The following is a 17422-nucleotide window of genomic DNA, read 5'->3' as shown; positions in this document are numbered from 1 at the left end:
AATACATAACCAAGAAATAATCAGAAACATTACCATGTCCCCAGTCAGTGGCCATTACCCATGCGGAAATTGTACAGCTTGCCAATATACCACCCAGTCTAAACAATTACAACTGGTAGAGACTCTAGTTTGGACCCAAAAACAACACACGAACTGCCACTCCTCCTAAGGAATTTATATGGTCAACTGTCCATGTAAAAAACTGTACATAGGAATGACGTGCCGGAAAGTTAAAATCAGAATAGGGGAACATCGGAGCAATATCCGCCTAAAAAAGACTACAACAAAACTGTGTGCCCATTTTTTGGAGAAGGGACATTCTTGTAATGACATCAGATGGACTGTCATTGAAATGCTTACGGAAAAAACCCCTAATGCAGAGAAAATTCTGTATGAAAAAGAACAAAGGTGGGTGGACCGTTTGAAAACTAATGTCACAGGTATGAATGACAACGTCCCCTGGCACCAGTTTGCTGTCCACTGAGTGTATACTGTGTAACCATCAACCTGATTACAATGAGGTCATCATCACTCTGACATCGGCTTTTTAAGTGTAAGCCTTCACTTTATTTAAATTCATTTGCCTCTACATAACTTAACCATGCCAGGTATCTCACGCAGCTTTTGAGTGAAAGCTTGTATTTTGGGCTTTTCAATATAGTGTTTAACAGATTGCAACTCACATAGCCGCTACTTCCATAGAATACAAACATGTAAAACAGGCTCTGTTTTTCACTATTATTGCCTGTCGCCGTTTTGTTTTCACAAACGAGCATTACCTTGGTCTGGTTTCCGTGTAATAACCAATAAAGTTGTGCTTTCAAAAAAACTCTGTCAAAAACGCTCTCCCGGACACCAGCTCGGCATCCGGGGGCAGAGTCAGCACAAGCGGCGAAGGATCCCACACACGCGGGTAATGGCGGCACCTACTAGTCAGGGAAGTATCTTCTTCCCTTGAGGTAAGGAGATTCTAATCTCTGTCTACCCCTTTTTTTTCCCAGCTCTGGGCCTCCCCGAGGATAACTAAAGACTCCAGAAACGGGGGTAAGTCTTAAACAAGACCCAGTTTCGAGGGACCTCTTTTCAACGTTCTATTGCGCTGTTTTAAAATCACGAAGGGGTCTGCTGTCCCGCTTTTTCCTACTCAAGCGCTATTCTGCTTAAGGATTCTCAATACCATTACCCCTATTCCTTCTCTTAAATATATATTTGGAGTATTGTGTATCATTATCGAGATTTTGACCGAGTGACTTGAACTATCATTCAGGTCCTAATGCTCGATTAATCCTTACATGATGTTGATAATTCACAACTATGTTTGAGTCACACCCTGCTGCTTGCCAACACATCGCAGTATTTTCTTGCTCACTTTCGCCTCCCTCTTTCCTCTGCCCTACCAGGTGACACTCCACTGTGTTGTGTATACACGCTATTTTTTGCTAAACATGCATCTCCTAGTAGTTTTGACTAGAGCTCACTACTGTGCCCTCCCATACTCCTGTAATACTGTGAGAATGAAGGATGATTATCCCTGTACAACATATTTGTGTCTATTTTCTTTTTTAGGTTAATAAGACTTGAGTGGCTAATGTTGACCCTCCATACTTTCATCCCTTGAACACCACACAAAAAGTGTGAGTAGATTCTTTATGTTTGTTTGTCCTTCTGTCCTGACGAAAGCCCCATAGACTCCGTTGAGCCGAAGGAGGCTGAAACATGTCGACATTTTTTGCAAATCCGCACTTCTAGATCCAGTAACTCGATCTAGGATAAGTACCCACTTAATTTTAACATAAGATCTCCACCACTTCATTAAAATCCTTTCAGGTGTTGACCTTATTTTTACCAGTCTTTTCACTTTTTTTGCACTGGTCTCTCCCTTTTTTCATCTCTGGACACTGCAACCTAGACCAGAGGAGCCTCTGGATGAGGCAGGCACCCACACTCTCTATGGTATCCGATGATAACTGCCGAAAACCACAATGTAGGGGCGGATGAACGAAATATACCGCAACACCTTTACACATTGGGTCTTTTGAGGATACCATAGTTTTTCTAACCAATGGTCTAGAATTGTCACCAGTGTCCATTTATCCACTTGATTAACCTTGGTATTAGAATAATTGACTCCCAAGATATGTATCACATAAAATGTAGTCCAAAGGCCATCATGAAAAGAAGCATTGTGCAAGCAACCAAATGAATAATATTGCTATAAATTATTCAGAATTAATGCGACGTGTGCTCAATTAACATTCAATTTGAATTCTGCTAGTCTTACCTAACTCTTGACAGTCATTGCCATTAGTCTTCAGAAATTGCTCACAAAGATACCACTAATCTTCAATTACTGGTCACAATAAATTAGACTAGCCATAATTTTGCTCTTGAAATAACACAATATTGTTCAATTAAAATTCACTTTAAATTCTGCTAGTCTTACTTGAGTCTTCACAATCATTGCCATTGGTTTTCAGATATTGCTCACAAAGAATACCACTAGTCTTCAAACAGTGGTCACAATCAATGAGACTAGCCTTCATTTTGCTCTTGAAATAGCACAAGAGCTGCAAATAAACCCTAACAGAATACTACTAAGCTTCAAATACTATCCTTCTGGAATACTACTAGTCTTTTAAGCAATCAATTGAAGTGTTCATCATGTATTTGAAGGGTAGTTGAGTAGAATTAGTATTCCCTAATTTGCATATTTCGGCTTGTGGGCATACTACATAGTCTTCATGCATAGTAAATAAATACAATATTTTAATAGTAAATGAATACCAAATGAATACCGCTGTAAACACTGGAATCACACTAAGTGAAGATCTTCCATTTTGGTGAGGGTTAGCAATAATGCATTTAGGAGTCACTTTTACAATCCATAAACAATTTGACTGTCTGAACAAATATCATGCTAGAACTCATCTGTCTCTATTTACTACATTTGAAGGGACATACCTAGTGGCCGTGTAATGGCTTAAAGTGCTGAACAGTCATGAAAACTGTCATTATTAAGAGGTATTGCAAGCTGCGCAAGATTCGAAGAACAGACTCTACCCTTGCCATGAGTATGTTTCATGTGCTATGTCGTATGTAAGCAAAGAGTAGAAAAATGGTAAGGAGCACTTGTGATGCTCAATTGCGGCCTACCTGTGAAACATACAAAAGTACAATTGTCAAAAGGAAAATGTGGGCTTACAGTACTGCATGCTTGTCAACTGTCATTATTCAACTGACCAACATATAACTGTAAATGGTCAAAACAATTATACAATTCACAGATTATTGGGCATGCACACATGTGCAATGCTTTACTCACACAAACCTCACTGCAGATTTCTAAATTAATTATTTGGCAGAGTTCCTATGAATTACAACTTAGCCAGGATGATTGGTAAAATAAACTAAATACAAAACCTCCATAAAATTACCTTTCACTTCTGGATATTTTAGAAGAATCAAGCACCCATATGTCAGGGTAGTAGCAACAGTTTCAAGACCCGCAAAGAATATCTGCACGGTGCTGGTCAATAGATTTAACATGTTAAATTCTGTTGCTGGATTCTGCTTTTCCTTAGAATGAAGAGAAAAAGTATGAAGAATTACACATTACAAATTTTATAGAACAAATGTTCACATTTTCCCAACTTATCTTACCCTCAATGTTCCTTCAGTGCATGCATTCAAATAGGCAGCCATTGGCAACTGTTGGACACTGTTTAATTTATTGAAACTAACAATCCAGTTCTCTACCTAGATCCCACCACCACAGTATAGATCCCACAGTCTAGAAGTCATCACAGAAGTAGGTGTCATGCCAGTTCTTTTCAGCCTGTGCACCCAAGTGCACTAAGGGAATAATTGTATTGACATCAATCTTGAAACCAAAGGAAAGACTGTTGGAGAGGTTTGTAGGTCTAAGATTTGCAGGGGCTTGTGTGTTTGGACAAAATATGGATTTAAAAATACCGGGAGACAGAAATTTCCGAAATTAAATACTGTGACATACAAATATCGTGATGCACAAATATCGTTGACAAGAATATCATTTTTTGAAGTAAATAATATACTTTTAAGTAATATTATTGTTTTCGAGATTGTTTTCAAATGGTTTATATAAATGTTATAAACCATTTAAAATACAGCTTGTAATATTAAGTGATTTAGAATGAATTAAATATATACTAATGATTTACTTTTTAATAGCAATTTATAGGGTTGTAGCGGTTTGTTGGGTTTAGCGGGGGATAGGGTGGGAAGTTAATTGGGTTACAATTAATTATGAATTATTGAATTAATTTTATTTACTTTTCTGATTAATATTGATTAGGTAAATTAGGTAATACTGATTTATTTTCATTATATGTTATTTGAGGCTGTTAGGTTTATAGGGGTATAGGGTGGGAAACTAATTACATTATAAATAATTACCAATTAATTATTATTTGTTCATTAAATATTTAATAAATGTTTAACTATTTCGTCTATGGAACACATATTTGTTTTACTTATATTTTAATTACAAGCTGCTAAGGTTGTGATGTGGGGAATTAAGTAGGTCATAATTAATTAGCAATGTAATTGGTAATTAATTATTTATTTGATTTTTAATTATGTAACATGGAATACTGAATATTTTACTTATATTTTGGTTACAGGGTGCTATTTTTGGATGTTTATAGAATTGGAAGTTAATTTGATAATATTTAATTAACTATTATGTATTATTTGTAAATTAGTTATTTGTTTGACTTAAATATGTAAATTATGGAATACTTATTTATTTTAAATGTATTTTAGTTGTGGACTGCTAGGTTTGGAGGGGTCTAGGCTCAGTAAATGTTAAAGTTGTAATTAATTAGTAATAAATTATTGATTGTTCATTTATTTTTAACTGTATTTAAATATGTAAATTGTGGAATACTTATTATTTAGTGATATTTTAGGTGTAGGCTGCTGGTGTGAAGGAGTATTGGATGGGAAAGCTAATCAATTAAGAATTGAATAGCAATTGATAATTTATAATTGTATTGAATAGCAATTAAGTATGTAAGTGTATGTATATCATTATATATATTACCTACTGGCGATAGCCAGTAGGTATATATAGTTAGGACCTAGTTACCATAGGAAATGCCGAACATTCTATTGGGAATAACTTTGGCGCCGATTGAGGGATCTGCCTGTAATTTTCCTTAAATTTGCCTCTTTGCGCTACGCTCCTTCTCCGAATGTTTCGGGGGGATTCGTCAAGCAGGGGCCGAGAAAAAAGGGGGGCCCCAAAACGTGTTTTCCCCATGTTCATTTCCATAGGGACATTCTGACAAGGCTACAGCTCGAACGGCTGAACGGAATTACACCAGATTTGGCAAAATGGTAGGGACTGGTATGGAGCAGTGCCTTTTGTATGTTTGGTGTAAATCCCTCCAGTAGTTTTCGAGAAAATTGAATGTGAAATTGAGTCCAATGCAATTTTCCATTGGACCTTTAGACACAGCTACAGGCCGAACGGCTGAATGGAATTACTGCAAACTAGGCAAAATGGTAGAGGCTGGTATGCAGAAGTGCCTTTTGTATAGTTGGTGAAAATCCCTCCAGTAATTGTTGAGAAAATCAACTTTTTTCAAATTATATATCTATGGGCGGGACACGGAGTGCGCACGGGCATGCTCCATCCTTGCACTGTCCTTGCACGTGCGCGGACCTTAGCGTGCATGCGGGGAATTCTGATTGGCTGTTGGACGTCTGTCAACATTCCAGTCAGTCAAAATGAGGAAGTGTTGTCCGCCATCTTGTTTTTGTGGCAGATGATAGTGGTTGTAAACAGAAGTAAAATAGTTGACAAGGAGGCAGGGTAGAGATTCCTGAGCCCCCTAGGTTTTGTCATGGGGTCTTTAAAGGACCCCGAAGGTTGAACAAAAAAAAATTCAACTGGCGGGGTCCGCGCACCGTGCGCGGACTGTGGCTCAAAAAGACAAAAAAGAAATACATTAAAATAACAAGTTTCAGTGTTTAGATGTTGGTTCAGTGCAAAATTGATTGATGACTCTTTCACCTTTGGGTTTAAGTAGGTGTTTTGTGGAGAATTAGTATGGTAATTGGTAGAGAGCTTTGGGGGTAGGTGGAAGATTATGTGAGTTTGAATGTGTTGATAATTTGAACCAATTAAAATGTTACTTTGGTTTTGATTTTGTGTGTGATGAAATGTGATTGGCTGGGTATTTGAATATGTATGAAAAATGAGAGGGAAACACAGCCATTTTGAGATTGTATTGTTTGAGGTATACTTCTGAGGTGTGAGATTGAGACAGATTTTACTCTACAACAGATTTCTAGAAGGTGAGTTGTTAATTTGTAAGGAGAACTTTGTTGTTCACTTTAAGTTAATAGGAAAAATGTTTTCTGTTAGTTATTTAATGTTTTTCTGTTATACTTATGGATTGAGTAGGGCAACATCAGATTCAGTGCTTTATATTTCTAATTCTTGCTTGATACTATACACTGTCCAGGGAAATACAGCCATTTTGTGACTATAGTGTCTGAGGTACTTTTGTGTGGAATTATTGGTGTTCAATTTCTGGTGTGTGTTTTACACAGTAGTAACTCTTCTTATAGAATTTAATAGTTTTTCTCTGCTCTATCTCACTCTTACCCTGCAACATCTCACTGTCTTTCTCTTTCTTTTAATAGTACACTAACTTCAATAATGGCAGAAAATGTAGAGTCATTTGATATCGAAATCACAGCAACGTTTATTGATCCTATAGATGAACCAAATCATGAAGAACATGAAGGAGATTTTTTGGATGAAACACTGGACATGGAATTAATGGAGTGTGTAGACATTGTTGAGTTGGATGAATCATTTAAAGACACTTTGATGGATGAAATTTCTGATGAAGAAATGCTCCAAGTTCTTTTAGATTTTGAAAATTCTGATAAATACATTTTAATTTATTAATGAAACATTTGTTTTAATTTGTATACTTATTTAAATGTAATTTATTAGGTAGTAGCAAAGTGATACAATTTTGTGTTCTTCATGTCCTGCATCCTTTCTTTCACTGACTGTCTCTGATTCACTAGTTTACAACATAAGTAAGTATATAGAATAGCAAGTGTGTTTCACCAGAGTAGGAACTCATGACCTCCTACGCCAATTCTGACCACACATTGAGAAAGGAAGGAATCATGTAAACAAATCTGTTTCTGCTTTCCTGAAAGACTACAGTATAGATTCAATATACCATAATAACTTGCATTACAACCTTGAAGGTATCTACAGAGGAGACGATGTCCATTTCCATTTAGTTTTATTTAAAAAAAAAATTCCAATAGGTCCACGCACCGTAAGTGCTCGGTGAATGCACGGTGCGCGAACCCTTTTGCCGCCATTTTGTGGTTTCAGAAGAGAGTGAAAAATATAACTTAAAAACGTGGGAAGGGGGTAGGGTAGAGTTTCCCTGACCCCTTAGGCCTTCTCAGAGGGTCCTTCAGGACTCCTAAGGTTAAAAATAATGTTTATTTTTACAAAAATAACAGAAAACACGATAGGTCCACTCACGGGGAGTGCTCGGTGAGTGCTCCATGCGCGGACCTCGGAAAAAAATAATAAAAAAAATAAAGTTAAAAATCATATTTGAGTGTTTACATGTTAGTTGGCTCTAAAAAGAGCCGTTGTGTTCATTGTGTTTTTTTTGGTACCTACAAGTAAGTACCAATGCAGAGTCTGATGTTACAGAGATAGACTCTGTTCCCTTCATCGGTAAAATGTACACCATCTGTCCTATAGATGCCTTGCATGTTGTAACGCAAGTTGTTGTGGTATATACAACCCATTCCATAGTCTCTCATGTGTGCAGAAACAGATTTATTTACATGTTTCCTTGCTTTCTCAATCTGCGGACAAAATTGATTGGACCAATTCCATTTTTGCCTTTGGCCTATATTGGAATAGACAAAGGCAGTTTGAGGAAAAAGTTACATCAATTGTCCAAAGATGTCCTTCAATAGCATTTCCAGACCAACCCCAGTCAAAGTGCATAAGTCATTTCCACCACAGTGCACAATTATGAGGTCAGGATGTGGGAGCTGCATGAAGGATTTCACCAATGGTATCAATTGGTGACATCTCAATCCTCTCTGACCAATCCATAAAATATCCACATTTGTTAAATCAAGGTTTAAAAATCCTCTGTTTATTGCATACCTTTTAGACCAGAATACAAAGCTGTGTCCTATAAACCATACTGAAAGCATGTTCAAGGCAGATCTGGTTGTACTCAGATGAGGGCTGTAAATGAAATGGCAGTTGGAAAGCTTGCAGTTTAGAAAAAAAGAGGAGGACATTCACTGCACTTGAAGCTTAAGAAATGATTGGTGCTTTCTGAAAATGCAAAAGAGCATATTAGGGTGCATAGTTTTGTTTTTTAAAAGAAGCAATTCCAATGGTTCAGAAAAGGTAATTGAAAGGAACATTGCACATGATTAGCTGTTATATTGAAAGCTCTAACAACCTTGATGGATTCATTTGCAACATAGTATGATGAACTTTTAAACTCTGTTCTTCCTTAGGTGGGAGTTACCATAGTAACAGGTTGAATGAGCAGTAGGGGGATGGGTGAATATTATGTGAGTTTGAAAGTGTGGAAATGTAGAACCAATTGAAATGTTAGTTTAGTTTTGAAATAGTGTGGAAAGTCATTTCATTGGTTATGAGCAGAAATAAGTGAGAAGAATGAGTGGGAAACTGCCATTTCTGTTTCCAGTGTCTGAGCTGCAGTTCAGGGATTGTGCTTAAGAAAATTTGGTGTGTGTTTCACACTGTTCTACATTTTCAAAAGCGATTTTAAAGGTGAGTAATATAGAGAGAGTGCTGTTTGCAGTATTTGGAAGCATAACAAGCATATTGGGCTTCATTACTGTTGTATTTTAAAAATGAGCCAGGTTTCTGCATTGTAGTGAAGTGCTCATTTAAATGGGTTGTGCTCTGTGTGTAAAATGATTTAACATGCTAAATGTTTTTTGATAAAATGTGTGGCTTAAAGATTTTTGACAAGGATCACAGTGAGTGTCTGTGTGAATTAAGGAATTATATTTTCACCTTTTTCCATGTTAACTGAATGGTGCATATTAGAAATGACATTTTGAAATGAGTTAGGTTTCAGCAATGTAATGTAGTGCATATTGAAATGGGCTGTGTTCTGTGTCTAAATCGATTTACTATGTTAAATGATTTTTGCTGGCTATAATATTTTTCACAAGGGTCACACTGTGTATGTATGTGAATTAAGGAATTATATGTTCATCTTTTTCCATAATGTTAACTGTGTGTGCTAACAATTTGTATCTTTTAGCTTACAGGGTAGACTTCTTTTTAAAGTGTTTATCATGCTTGCATTCAATGCCGGTATAGAGATAGTGTAATGGTTTCATTGGACTTGTAAATATGCTCCTTTTTTACAAGTGCCTTGCGCAACCTTTAACATGAGAGGAAGCAGTGAATGTATGGAGAGGGTAGGAATAGCAGATAGAAAACCTTATGAAATGGTGTGGGAGATGCATAAAGGATTTCACTAATGGCATCAATTGTGATGGAATATAAGATAAAGAGGGGCATATTTACAAGCCCCTTGCGCAATGTTTGGCATGGGTGCAAGCAGAAAATGCATGTAGAGTAATAAAATTGCCACACAGACAAGAATATGAAATGTCTTGAGAGATGCTTAAAGGGTTTTTCTAATGGAATAAATTGAGATAGAATATACAAAAAAAGAGAGGCATATTTACAAGGCCCTTGCGCAATGTTTGACATTAATGCTGGTATAGAAATAGTGTAATGGTTTCATTGGCATATTTACAAGCCCCTTGCGCAATTTTTGACATTAATGCTGGTATAGAGGTAGTGTAATGGTTTCATTGGCATATTTACAAGCCCCTTGCGCAATGTTTGACATTAATGCTGGTATACAGATAGTGTAATGGTTTCATTGGCATATTTACAAGCCCCTTGTGCAATGTTTGACATTAATGCTGGTATAGAGATAGTGTAATGGTTTCATTGGCATATTTACAAGCCCCTTGCGCAATGTTTGACATTAATGCTGGTATACAGATAGTGTAATGGTTTCATTGGCATATTTACAAGGCCCTTGCGCAATGTTTGACATTAATGCTGGTATGGAAATAGTGTAATGGTTTCATTGGCATATTTACAAGCCCCTTGCGCAATGTTTAACATTAATGCTGTTATAGAGATAGTGTAATCGTTTCATTGGCATATTTACAAGCCCCTTGCGCAATGTTGGACATTAATGCTGGTATAGAGATAGTGTAATAGTTTCATTGGCATATTTACAAGCCCCTTGCGCAATGTTTGACATTAATACTGGTATAGAGATAGTGTAATGGTTTTATTGGCATATTTACAAGCCCCTTGCGCAATGTTTGACATTAATGCTGGTATACAGTTAGTGTAATGGTTTCATTGGCATATTTACAAGCCCCTTGTGCAATGTTTGCATTAATGCTGGTATAGAGATAATGTAATGGTTTCATTGGCATTTTTACTAACCCCTTGCGCAATGTTTGACATTAATGCTGGTATAGAGATAGTGTAATGGTTTCATTGGCATATTTACAAGCCCCTTGCGCAATGTTTGACATTAATGCTGGTATACAGATAGTGTAATGGTTTATTGGCATATTTACAAGCCCCTTGCGCAATGTTTGACATTAATGCTGGTATAGAGATAGTGCAATGGTTTTATTGGCATATTTACAAGCCCCTTGCACAATGTTTGACATTAATGCTGGTATACAGATAGTGTAATGGTTTCATTGGCATATTTACAAGCCCCTTGCGCAATGTTTAACATTAATGCTGGTATAGAGATAGTGTAATGGTTTCATTGGCATATTTACAAACTCATTGCGTAATGTATATTCTTTTCTGTGTGCCAGTCTTAGTACTCTGCGTGCATTTTCTGCTTGCATCCATGTTAAACATTGCGCAAGAGGCTTGTAAATATGCCCCTCTTTTTTGTATATTGTATCTCAATTGATGCCATTAGTAAAATCCTTAACGCATCTCTCACACGATTTCATATGGTTTTCTATCTGCTATTCCTATCCCTCTCCATACATTCACTGCTTCCATCCATGTTAAAGATTGCACAAGGCACTTCTAAAAGAGGAGCATATTTACAAGCCAAATTAAACATTAGCACTATCTCTGTACCAGCATTGAATTTAAGCATGATAAACATTTTAAAAAGAATTCTACCCTGTAAGCTAAAAGATACAAATTGTTAGCACACATAGCTAACATTATGGAAAAAGATGAAAATATAATTCCTTAATTCACATACACACTCAGTGTGTTCCTTGTCAAAAAACTTAAAGCCAGACATTTCAACAAAAAACATTTAGTATGGTAAATCGTTTTAGACACATAAAGTGAGATAAGACACACACACAAACAGACAAATGGTGTAGGCAGAGATTGAGATGACACACACATACAAACAGAGAGATGGTGGAAGGAGAGAGTGAGATGAGGCATGGAAAGACGGAGATGGTGCAGGCAGAGAGTGATATGAGACACACAAAGAGAGATGTGAACTAGTGTTTATATTGTTTAGTTAATGTAATTGCTATGTTGGTAGTGGTCTATAATATGTCATATTTTTCTTTTCAACAGATTGTAAATATCTACAGAGTCATAATAGATTATGCCTACCAAGTTTTATCAATCAAGAGGACTCAATTAGAAGGTTCATCCAAAAGACAATCTTCAGAGAAAATAAAAAATGCTCATGATAATGCACCTGTGCTTCCTGTTTTTTTGCAGGATAACTTAAATGGACTATTGTGCAAAGGTTATTAGTTTCTGGCAACAAATGCATTACATCATCAAATTCTTAAGTTCAGGTGGGATATTTGCAACCATTGATGCTTGCATTGGCGGTGCTGTTGCTTCAGAAGAAGTGCTGGGAGTAGAGCCCTGCTCCTCTGATGATCTTTTTATTACAGCTTTACTGTAATTGTTTGGGTGTATAATCTGGACATGGCAACCATGCTATAAGTTCCAAAGCTGTACTGTTTCTGTGGATTCCCTCTTGAAAGTACTGTGTGACAGATTTTACGTGTGACAAAAGGCGCTTTTACCTTTTTCTGTCTTTCTGTTTTTTTTTTTTAATTTCCGTACTATGGACTCTCTCTGTGTCCTAGGGGTTTCAGGAACAAACTCTTCTGAAGATGAAGTAGAAGAATGAACTTTTTACACAAAACAATTGTTGCATCAGTGGTTCCTGTTCTTCTGCAAAATTACAATGGACTATTCTTCGAAGACTACCAATTTATTGCAATGTATGCATTGCATCATTAAATTTTTCAGGTCTGGCTGAATGTTCGCCACCATTGAAGATGGCATTGGTGGTACTCTGGTTCTTGCTGTAGATGTACTAGGAGAAGAGTCCTGCTCGTGACATCTTTGTACCACAGCTCTATTCCAATTGTTGGGGTGTATATTTTTTACATGGCGTTCCATGCTGAGGGTTCCAAATGAATATTTCTTATTAGGATTTCCTCTAGATAACACTGTGTCACAGATCTTGCAGGTGACCAGTGGTGCATTTACTTTCTTCTGATGTTCTGGAAAGCTGAAAAACTTCCAGACTAGAAAAAAGGTGTTGCTTTTCTGAAAGCCAAAGAAGAATGATCAACATGGGAGGGGTCTTTCAAGAATTTGAGTAGGAAGTATTATAAACCAATAAAATCTTTTGTTATAAAGTTATAATTGTTGTTTAACCCATTCAATGCTGGTGACAAAGCCAGCTCGTCATGGGCGTTACCTGTGCTGCGCGCATGACGAGCTGGCTTTGTCACGTAACGAGCGATTTTCGAATTTTCAGCGCACAGCGGGAAAACCCGCTAGCGCGCATGCGGTTAAAAGTTTAAAATAAACATGTTCTTTATTATCCCAGGTAATATGTTCCTTTATATTGTACAATGAATATGTAGATATAATAATTTAGCACCCTCTTGAGATTTATAATTGTTTAAATAAAGTTATATATGTTGTTTTAAAGTTTAAAATAAACATGTTCTTTATTATCCCAGGTAATATGTTCCTTTATATTGTGCAATGAATACGTAGATATAACGATTTAAAGTTAGTAAAACTTTTGGAGGTAAATAATAAATTCCTGTGTACATGCATATCTGTGCATGTACATTTGTGCCATGTGGCACACATATATGTCGTAAGACCATGTATGTGTGTGACATGGCACACAAGTCAGAATCAGGGGTGCAACAGGCTGTCAAAGTGACAAACTGTCTCCCTTGTCAATTCGGTAATTTTATTGATTCGGTATTTAATGATTTGGTAATTGCCATTGATTCCTATTAGCCTCAAGACTTATAGCAATCAATTGCAATTACCAAATCGGTAAATACCGATTCGGTAAAATGACTGAATTATACAGATTTTGTAATTTCAAAAGAGAAATTACCTTCATCCAAATTACCTACTCTTAAATATTGAAGTGGTATGATTTGGTATTTATGAGTAGGTAAATCGAGATTACATACATTTGGCCTATTGAGTTGTAACATATTTATACACATATGTTACATTTCATTGTTTTGGAAGTAGTACAATATACTATAGGTAAACACCTTATAGGTTTATGCTGTAGCACATCCTTATAGTTTTGCAGTTTGACATTCAGTATGACAAACTTTTACATACAAACATAAAAATTTAGTTATTTTTTTAACCAGTAGAGGTAGTCGTAAAAAGAACTGTTTGGTATGCACCCTTACAAGATTTGTAATTGCTTAATTAAAGTTATATATGTTTTTTTAAAGTTTCTTAAATAAAGTTATATCTGTTGTTTAAAAGTTGCTTAAATAAAGTTATATATGTTGTTTAAAAATTAAAATAAACATGTTCTTTATTATCCCAGATAATGTGTACTTTTATATTGTACAATGAATATGTAGATATAACGATAAAACTTTCGGATGTAAAAAATGAATTGCTGTGTGCATGCACATCTGTGCATGTACATTTGTGCCATGTGGCAGACATACATGTCGTAAGACCATGTATATGTGTGACATGGCACACAAGTCAGAATCAGGGGTGCAACAGGCTGTCAAAGTGACAACCTGTCCCCTTTGACAATTCAGTAATTTTACCGAAACAGTATTTACTGATTCAGTAATTGCCATTGATTCCTATTGGCTTCAAGGCCCATAGGAATTAATGGCAATTACCGAGTTGGTAAATACCAATTCGGTAAAATGACTGAATTAAACAGATTCGGTAATTTTAAAAGACAAATTACCTATATCCCATTTACTTACTCTTAAATATTGAAGTGGTATGATTTGGGACGCGATGTTGGTAAGCATTTACCGGTCGGTAATGGCTGAATTTGGCCGTTGCTGACCGGTAAATGCCTTTTCCTATGTAGGCTAACGGCTAAGCTGCTAGTGGGAGAGCTTGTTTTTGAAGCTTGGACTCATTCCTGCCTTGGGAGGATAAGAAATACGAGAGCAGGTATGCTCGGCGCATTGATAAGAGTGGGGCAGATAAATACTAAGCACGTTAAGATGAAGAAAGCATTTGGCTTTTATTGAGCATATGAACATGCTAACACTAAGAAATAGTGAGAGTTTAATACGCCTCGAGAAATACCTGGTATTACATTTTGTGCAACCATGAACAAACTAACCAAATAACAGAACTCAGCTTGTTACATTGGCGTTTAAATTCATCCCGGCTGTAATTGTGTTTCTTTAAGCAAAATAAGTAACCTGAGGCATCGAAGGTTGTGAACTTGGTAACTTAATTGATGCAATGCATTTTTAAACAAGTTGTTATAGTCGAGTAATGCTATATGTATTAATTTAAATTGAGGGGAGGTTATTATTATTAATATTAATGGACTTCTTTGTAATTTTCAGCTACCCCAGATGAAGGGCAAAAAGTGCCCGAAATGCATTGGGTTAAGAATAAAGAAGCTGCTTGGAACTACTTGTTGTGTCGGATTTGTATTCACAAAGAAGCCTGGATTGGCGCATGTTGATACGTAAAGTTTCCAAAAAACGCAATTAGTTACATATGTGGTTATTGAGCGCAAGAAAAAGTGAAAAAAACTAGATAAAACATGTTTTGATTAAAACACGGATTAACATTGAAAATGGACAAATGGAATAATATGAGTTTGGATCGAGTATCCTATAACTGCAGTGCATTTTGGAGTGGAGCGTGACGTTCGCGCTCCCTATCGTTGTTGTTTTCCTATGTAGGAGGCATTTATTTACAGATTTGGTATTTTTACCGATTCTGTATTTACCGAATCGGTAAAAATACCAAATCTGTCAATTGTAATGTAGGTAGCACTGTTGACAGTGCTAGAGGTGTCTAAGAATTCGTTATTTACCACCCAATACAATTGGGTGGTAAATAAGGAATTCCTGTGTACATGCACATCTGTGCATGTACACCTGTGCCATGTGGCACACATACATGCTCTAAGGGCATGTATGTGTATTACATTGCACAGAAGCCAAAAACAGGGGTGCTACAGGGTGTCAAAGTGACACCCTGTTCCCCCTGGCAGGATTCAGTATTTACTGATTCGGTATTTACCGAATTGATATTTGCCATTGATTCCTATGGGCTTCAAAGTCCATAGGAATCAATGGCAAATACAGATTCGGTAATTATCAAATAGGTAAAAAACGAATTTTACCGAATCGGTAATTAATTTTGTAAAAATACCTACATCCCTATTGCCAGTTCTTAAATACCGAATTGGTATGATTCGGTATTTAAGAAGTGGTAATCTGGGATTACCTATATTGGGCCCTCGGTATTTAAGAGTAGGTAAATCGAGATTACGTACATCTGGCCCATTGATTTGTAACATATTTATATACGTATGTTACATTTCAGTGCTTTGGAAGTAGTACAATATAGTATAGGTAAACACCTTATAAGTTTATGCTGTACCACACCTTATAGTTTTGCACTTTTACATTCACTATGACAAACTTTTACATACAAACATAGAAATTCAGTTCTTTCTTTAACCAGAAGAGGTAGTTCTAAAAAGAACTGGGTTTTTTAAAATTTTGTTTTGCTTGAAAAACGTAGAAAAATGAACTTTTTACTCAAAATAATTGTTCAACAGGAACAAACTATGAAATTGAAAGAAAAACATTATTTGCTGCATCTGTGGTTCCTGTTCTTCTGTAAAATTACTTCAATGGACTGTTGTCCGAAGGCTACTAATTTACTGCAATGTATGCATTGCATCATTACATTTTTCAGTTCTGGCTGAATGTTCGCCACAATTGAAGATGGCATTGGTGGTACTCCGGTTGTTGCTGTAGATGTACTAGGAGAAGAGTCCTCCTCCTGAAATCTTTGCACCACAGCTCTACTCCAATTGTTGGGGTGTATATTTTGTACATGGCGTTCCATGCTGTGGGTTCCAAATGAATATTTTTTATTTGGATTTCCTCTTGATAACACTGTGTCACAGATCTTGCAGGTGACCAGTGGTACATTTACCTTCTTTTGATGTTCTGGAAAGCTGAAAAATTTCCAGACTATGGACTCCTTCTTCTTACTTGGGTGAGGGTCCTCTTCAACAAAGTCTTCATTAGAAGAATGGTCAGAGTCTGGATGTTCAGACACTTGGAAGTATTTTTCTGTAGCTAGGAGCTGTAGAAAAAAGGTGTTGCTTCTCTGAAAGCCAAAGAAGAATGATGAACATGGGAGGGGTCTTTAACAATTGGAGTAGGAAGTATTATAAACCAATTAAATCTTTTGTTTTGAGGTCACATGGTTGGACGTAAGCTTACGGCGCGCTTACGGTGCATTTACGGAGCGTTTACGTAAGCTTACGGTGCGTTTACGCTCCATTTGCGGAGCGCTGACGTCATCTTACGATGCGTTTACGTATTACACACCCTCGCAAGATTTATAATTGCCTAAAATTATATATGGTCTTTAAAATTTTAAACTAACATGTTCTTTATTATCCCAGATAATGTTTATCTTTATATTGTGCAATGAATACGTAGATATAACGATTTCAAGTTTTTAAAACTTTCGGGGGTAAGAGCTCGAAGCTTTTACGGTGCGCGGATGGTGCTCTTACGTTGCGTGCACGTGCGACGTACCCTCGCGAGATTTGTTACTACTCAAAAAATTAATATACTGTTGTTAAAAGTTTTTAAAAAACATTTTCTACATTTAAGCAGATATTGTTTACCTTTAAAATCTACGTTAAAAACGTAGCTATTATGTTTTAGAAACCTAAAAAAATTGTCGGGGTAAGAGCGTTTACGGTGTGTTTACGGAGCGCTCAAGGTGCGCGGCCCCTGTAATGAT

At 36.5% G+C, this 17422-nt stretch overlaps 1 protein-coding gene across 1 annotated transcript in view; it reads right to left on the bottom strand.

The window, feature by feature from the left end:
- Positions 1 to 17422, bottom strand: part of LOC147692363 (cytochrome P450 2G1-like) — an 870825-nt gene that overhangs the window by 270692 nt on the left and 582711 nt on the right. Inside the window, exon 7 of the mRNA XM_086938586.1 lies at positions 3435 to 3576. Within this exon, the coding sequence (XP_086794712.1) occupies positions 3435 to 3576 (142 nt within the window). The remainder of the gene's footprint in view (positions 1 to 3434; positions 3577 to 17422) is intronic.

The sequence above is a fragment of the Lissotriton vulgaris genome, chromosome 9 (genome assembly GCF_964263255.1).
Source record: "Lissotriton vulgaris chromosome 9, aLisVul1.2, whole genome shotgun sequence".
NCBI classification, from domain to species: Eukaryota; Metazoa; Chordata; class Amphibia; order Caudata; family Salamandridae; genus Lissotriton; species Lissotriton vulgaris.
The sequence above is the reverse complement of the archived record's forward strand: the minus strand, read 5'-3'. Positions and strand labels throughout refer to the sequence as shown.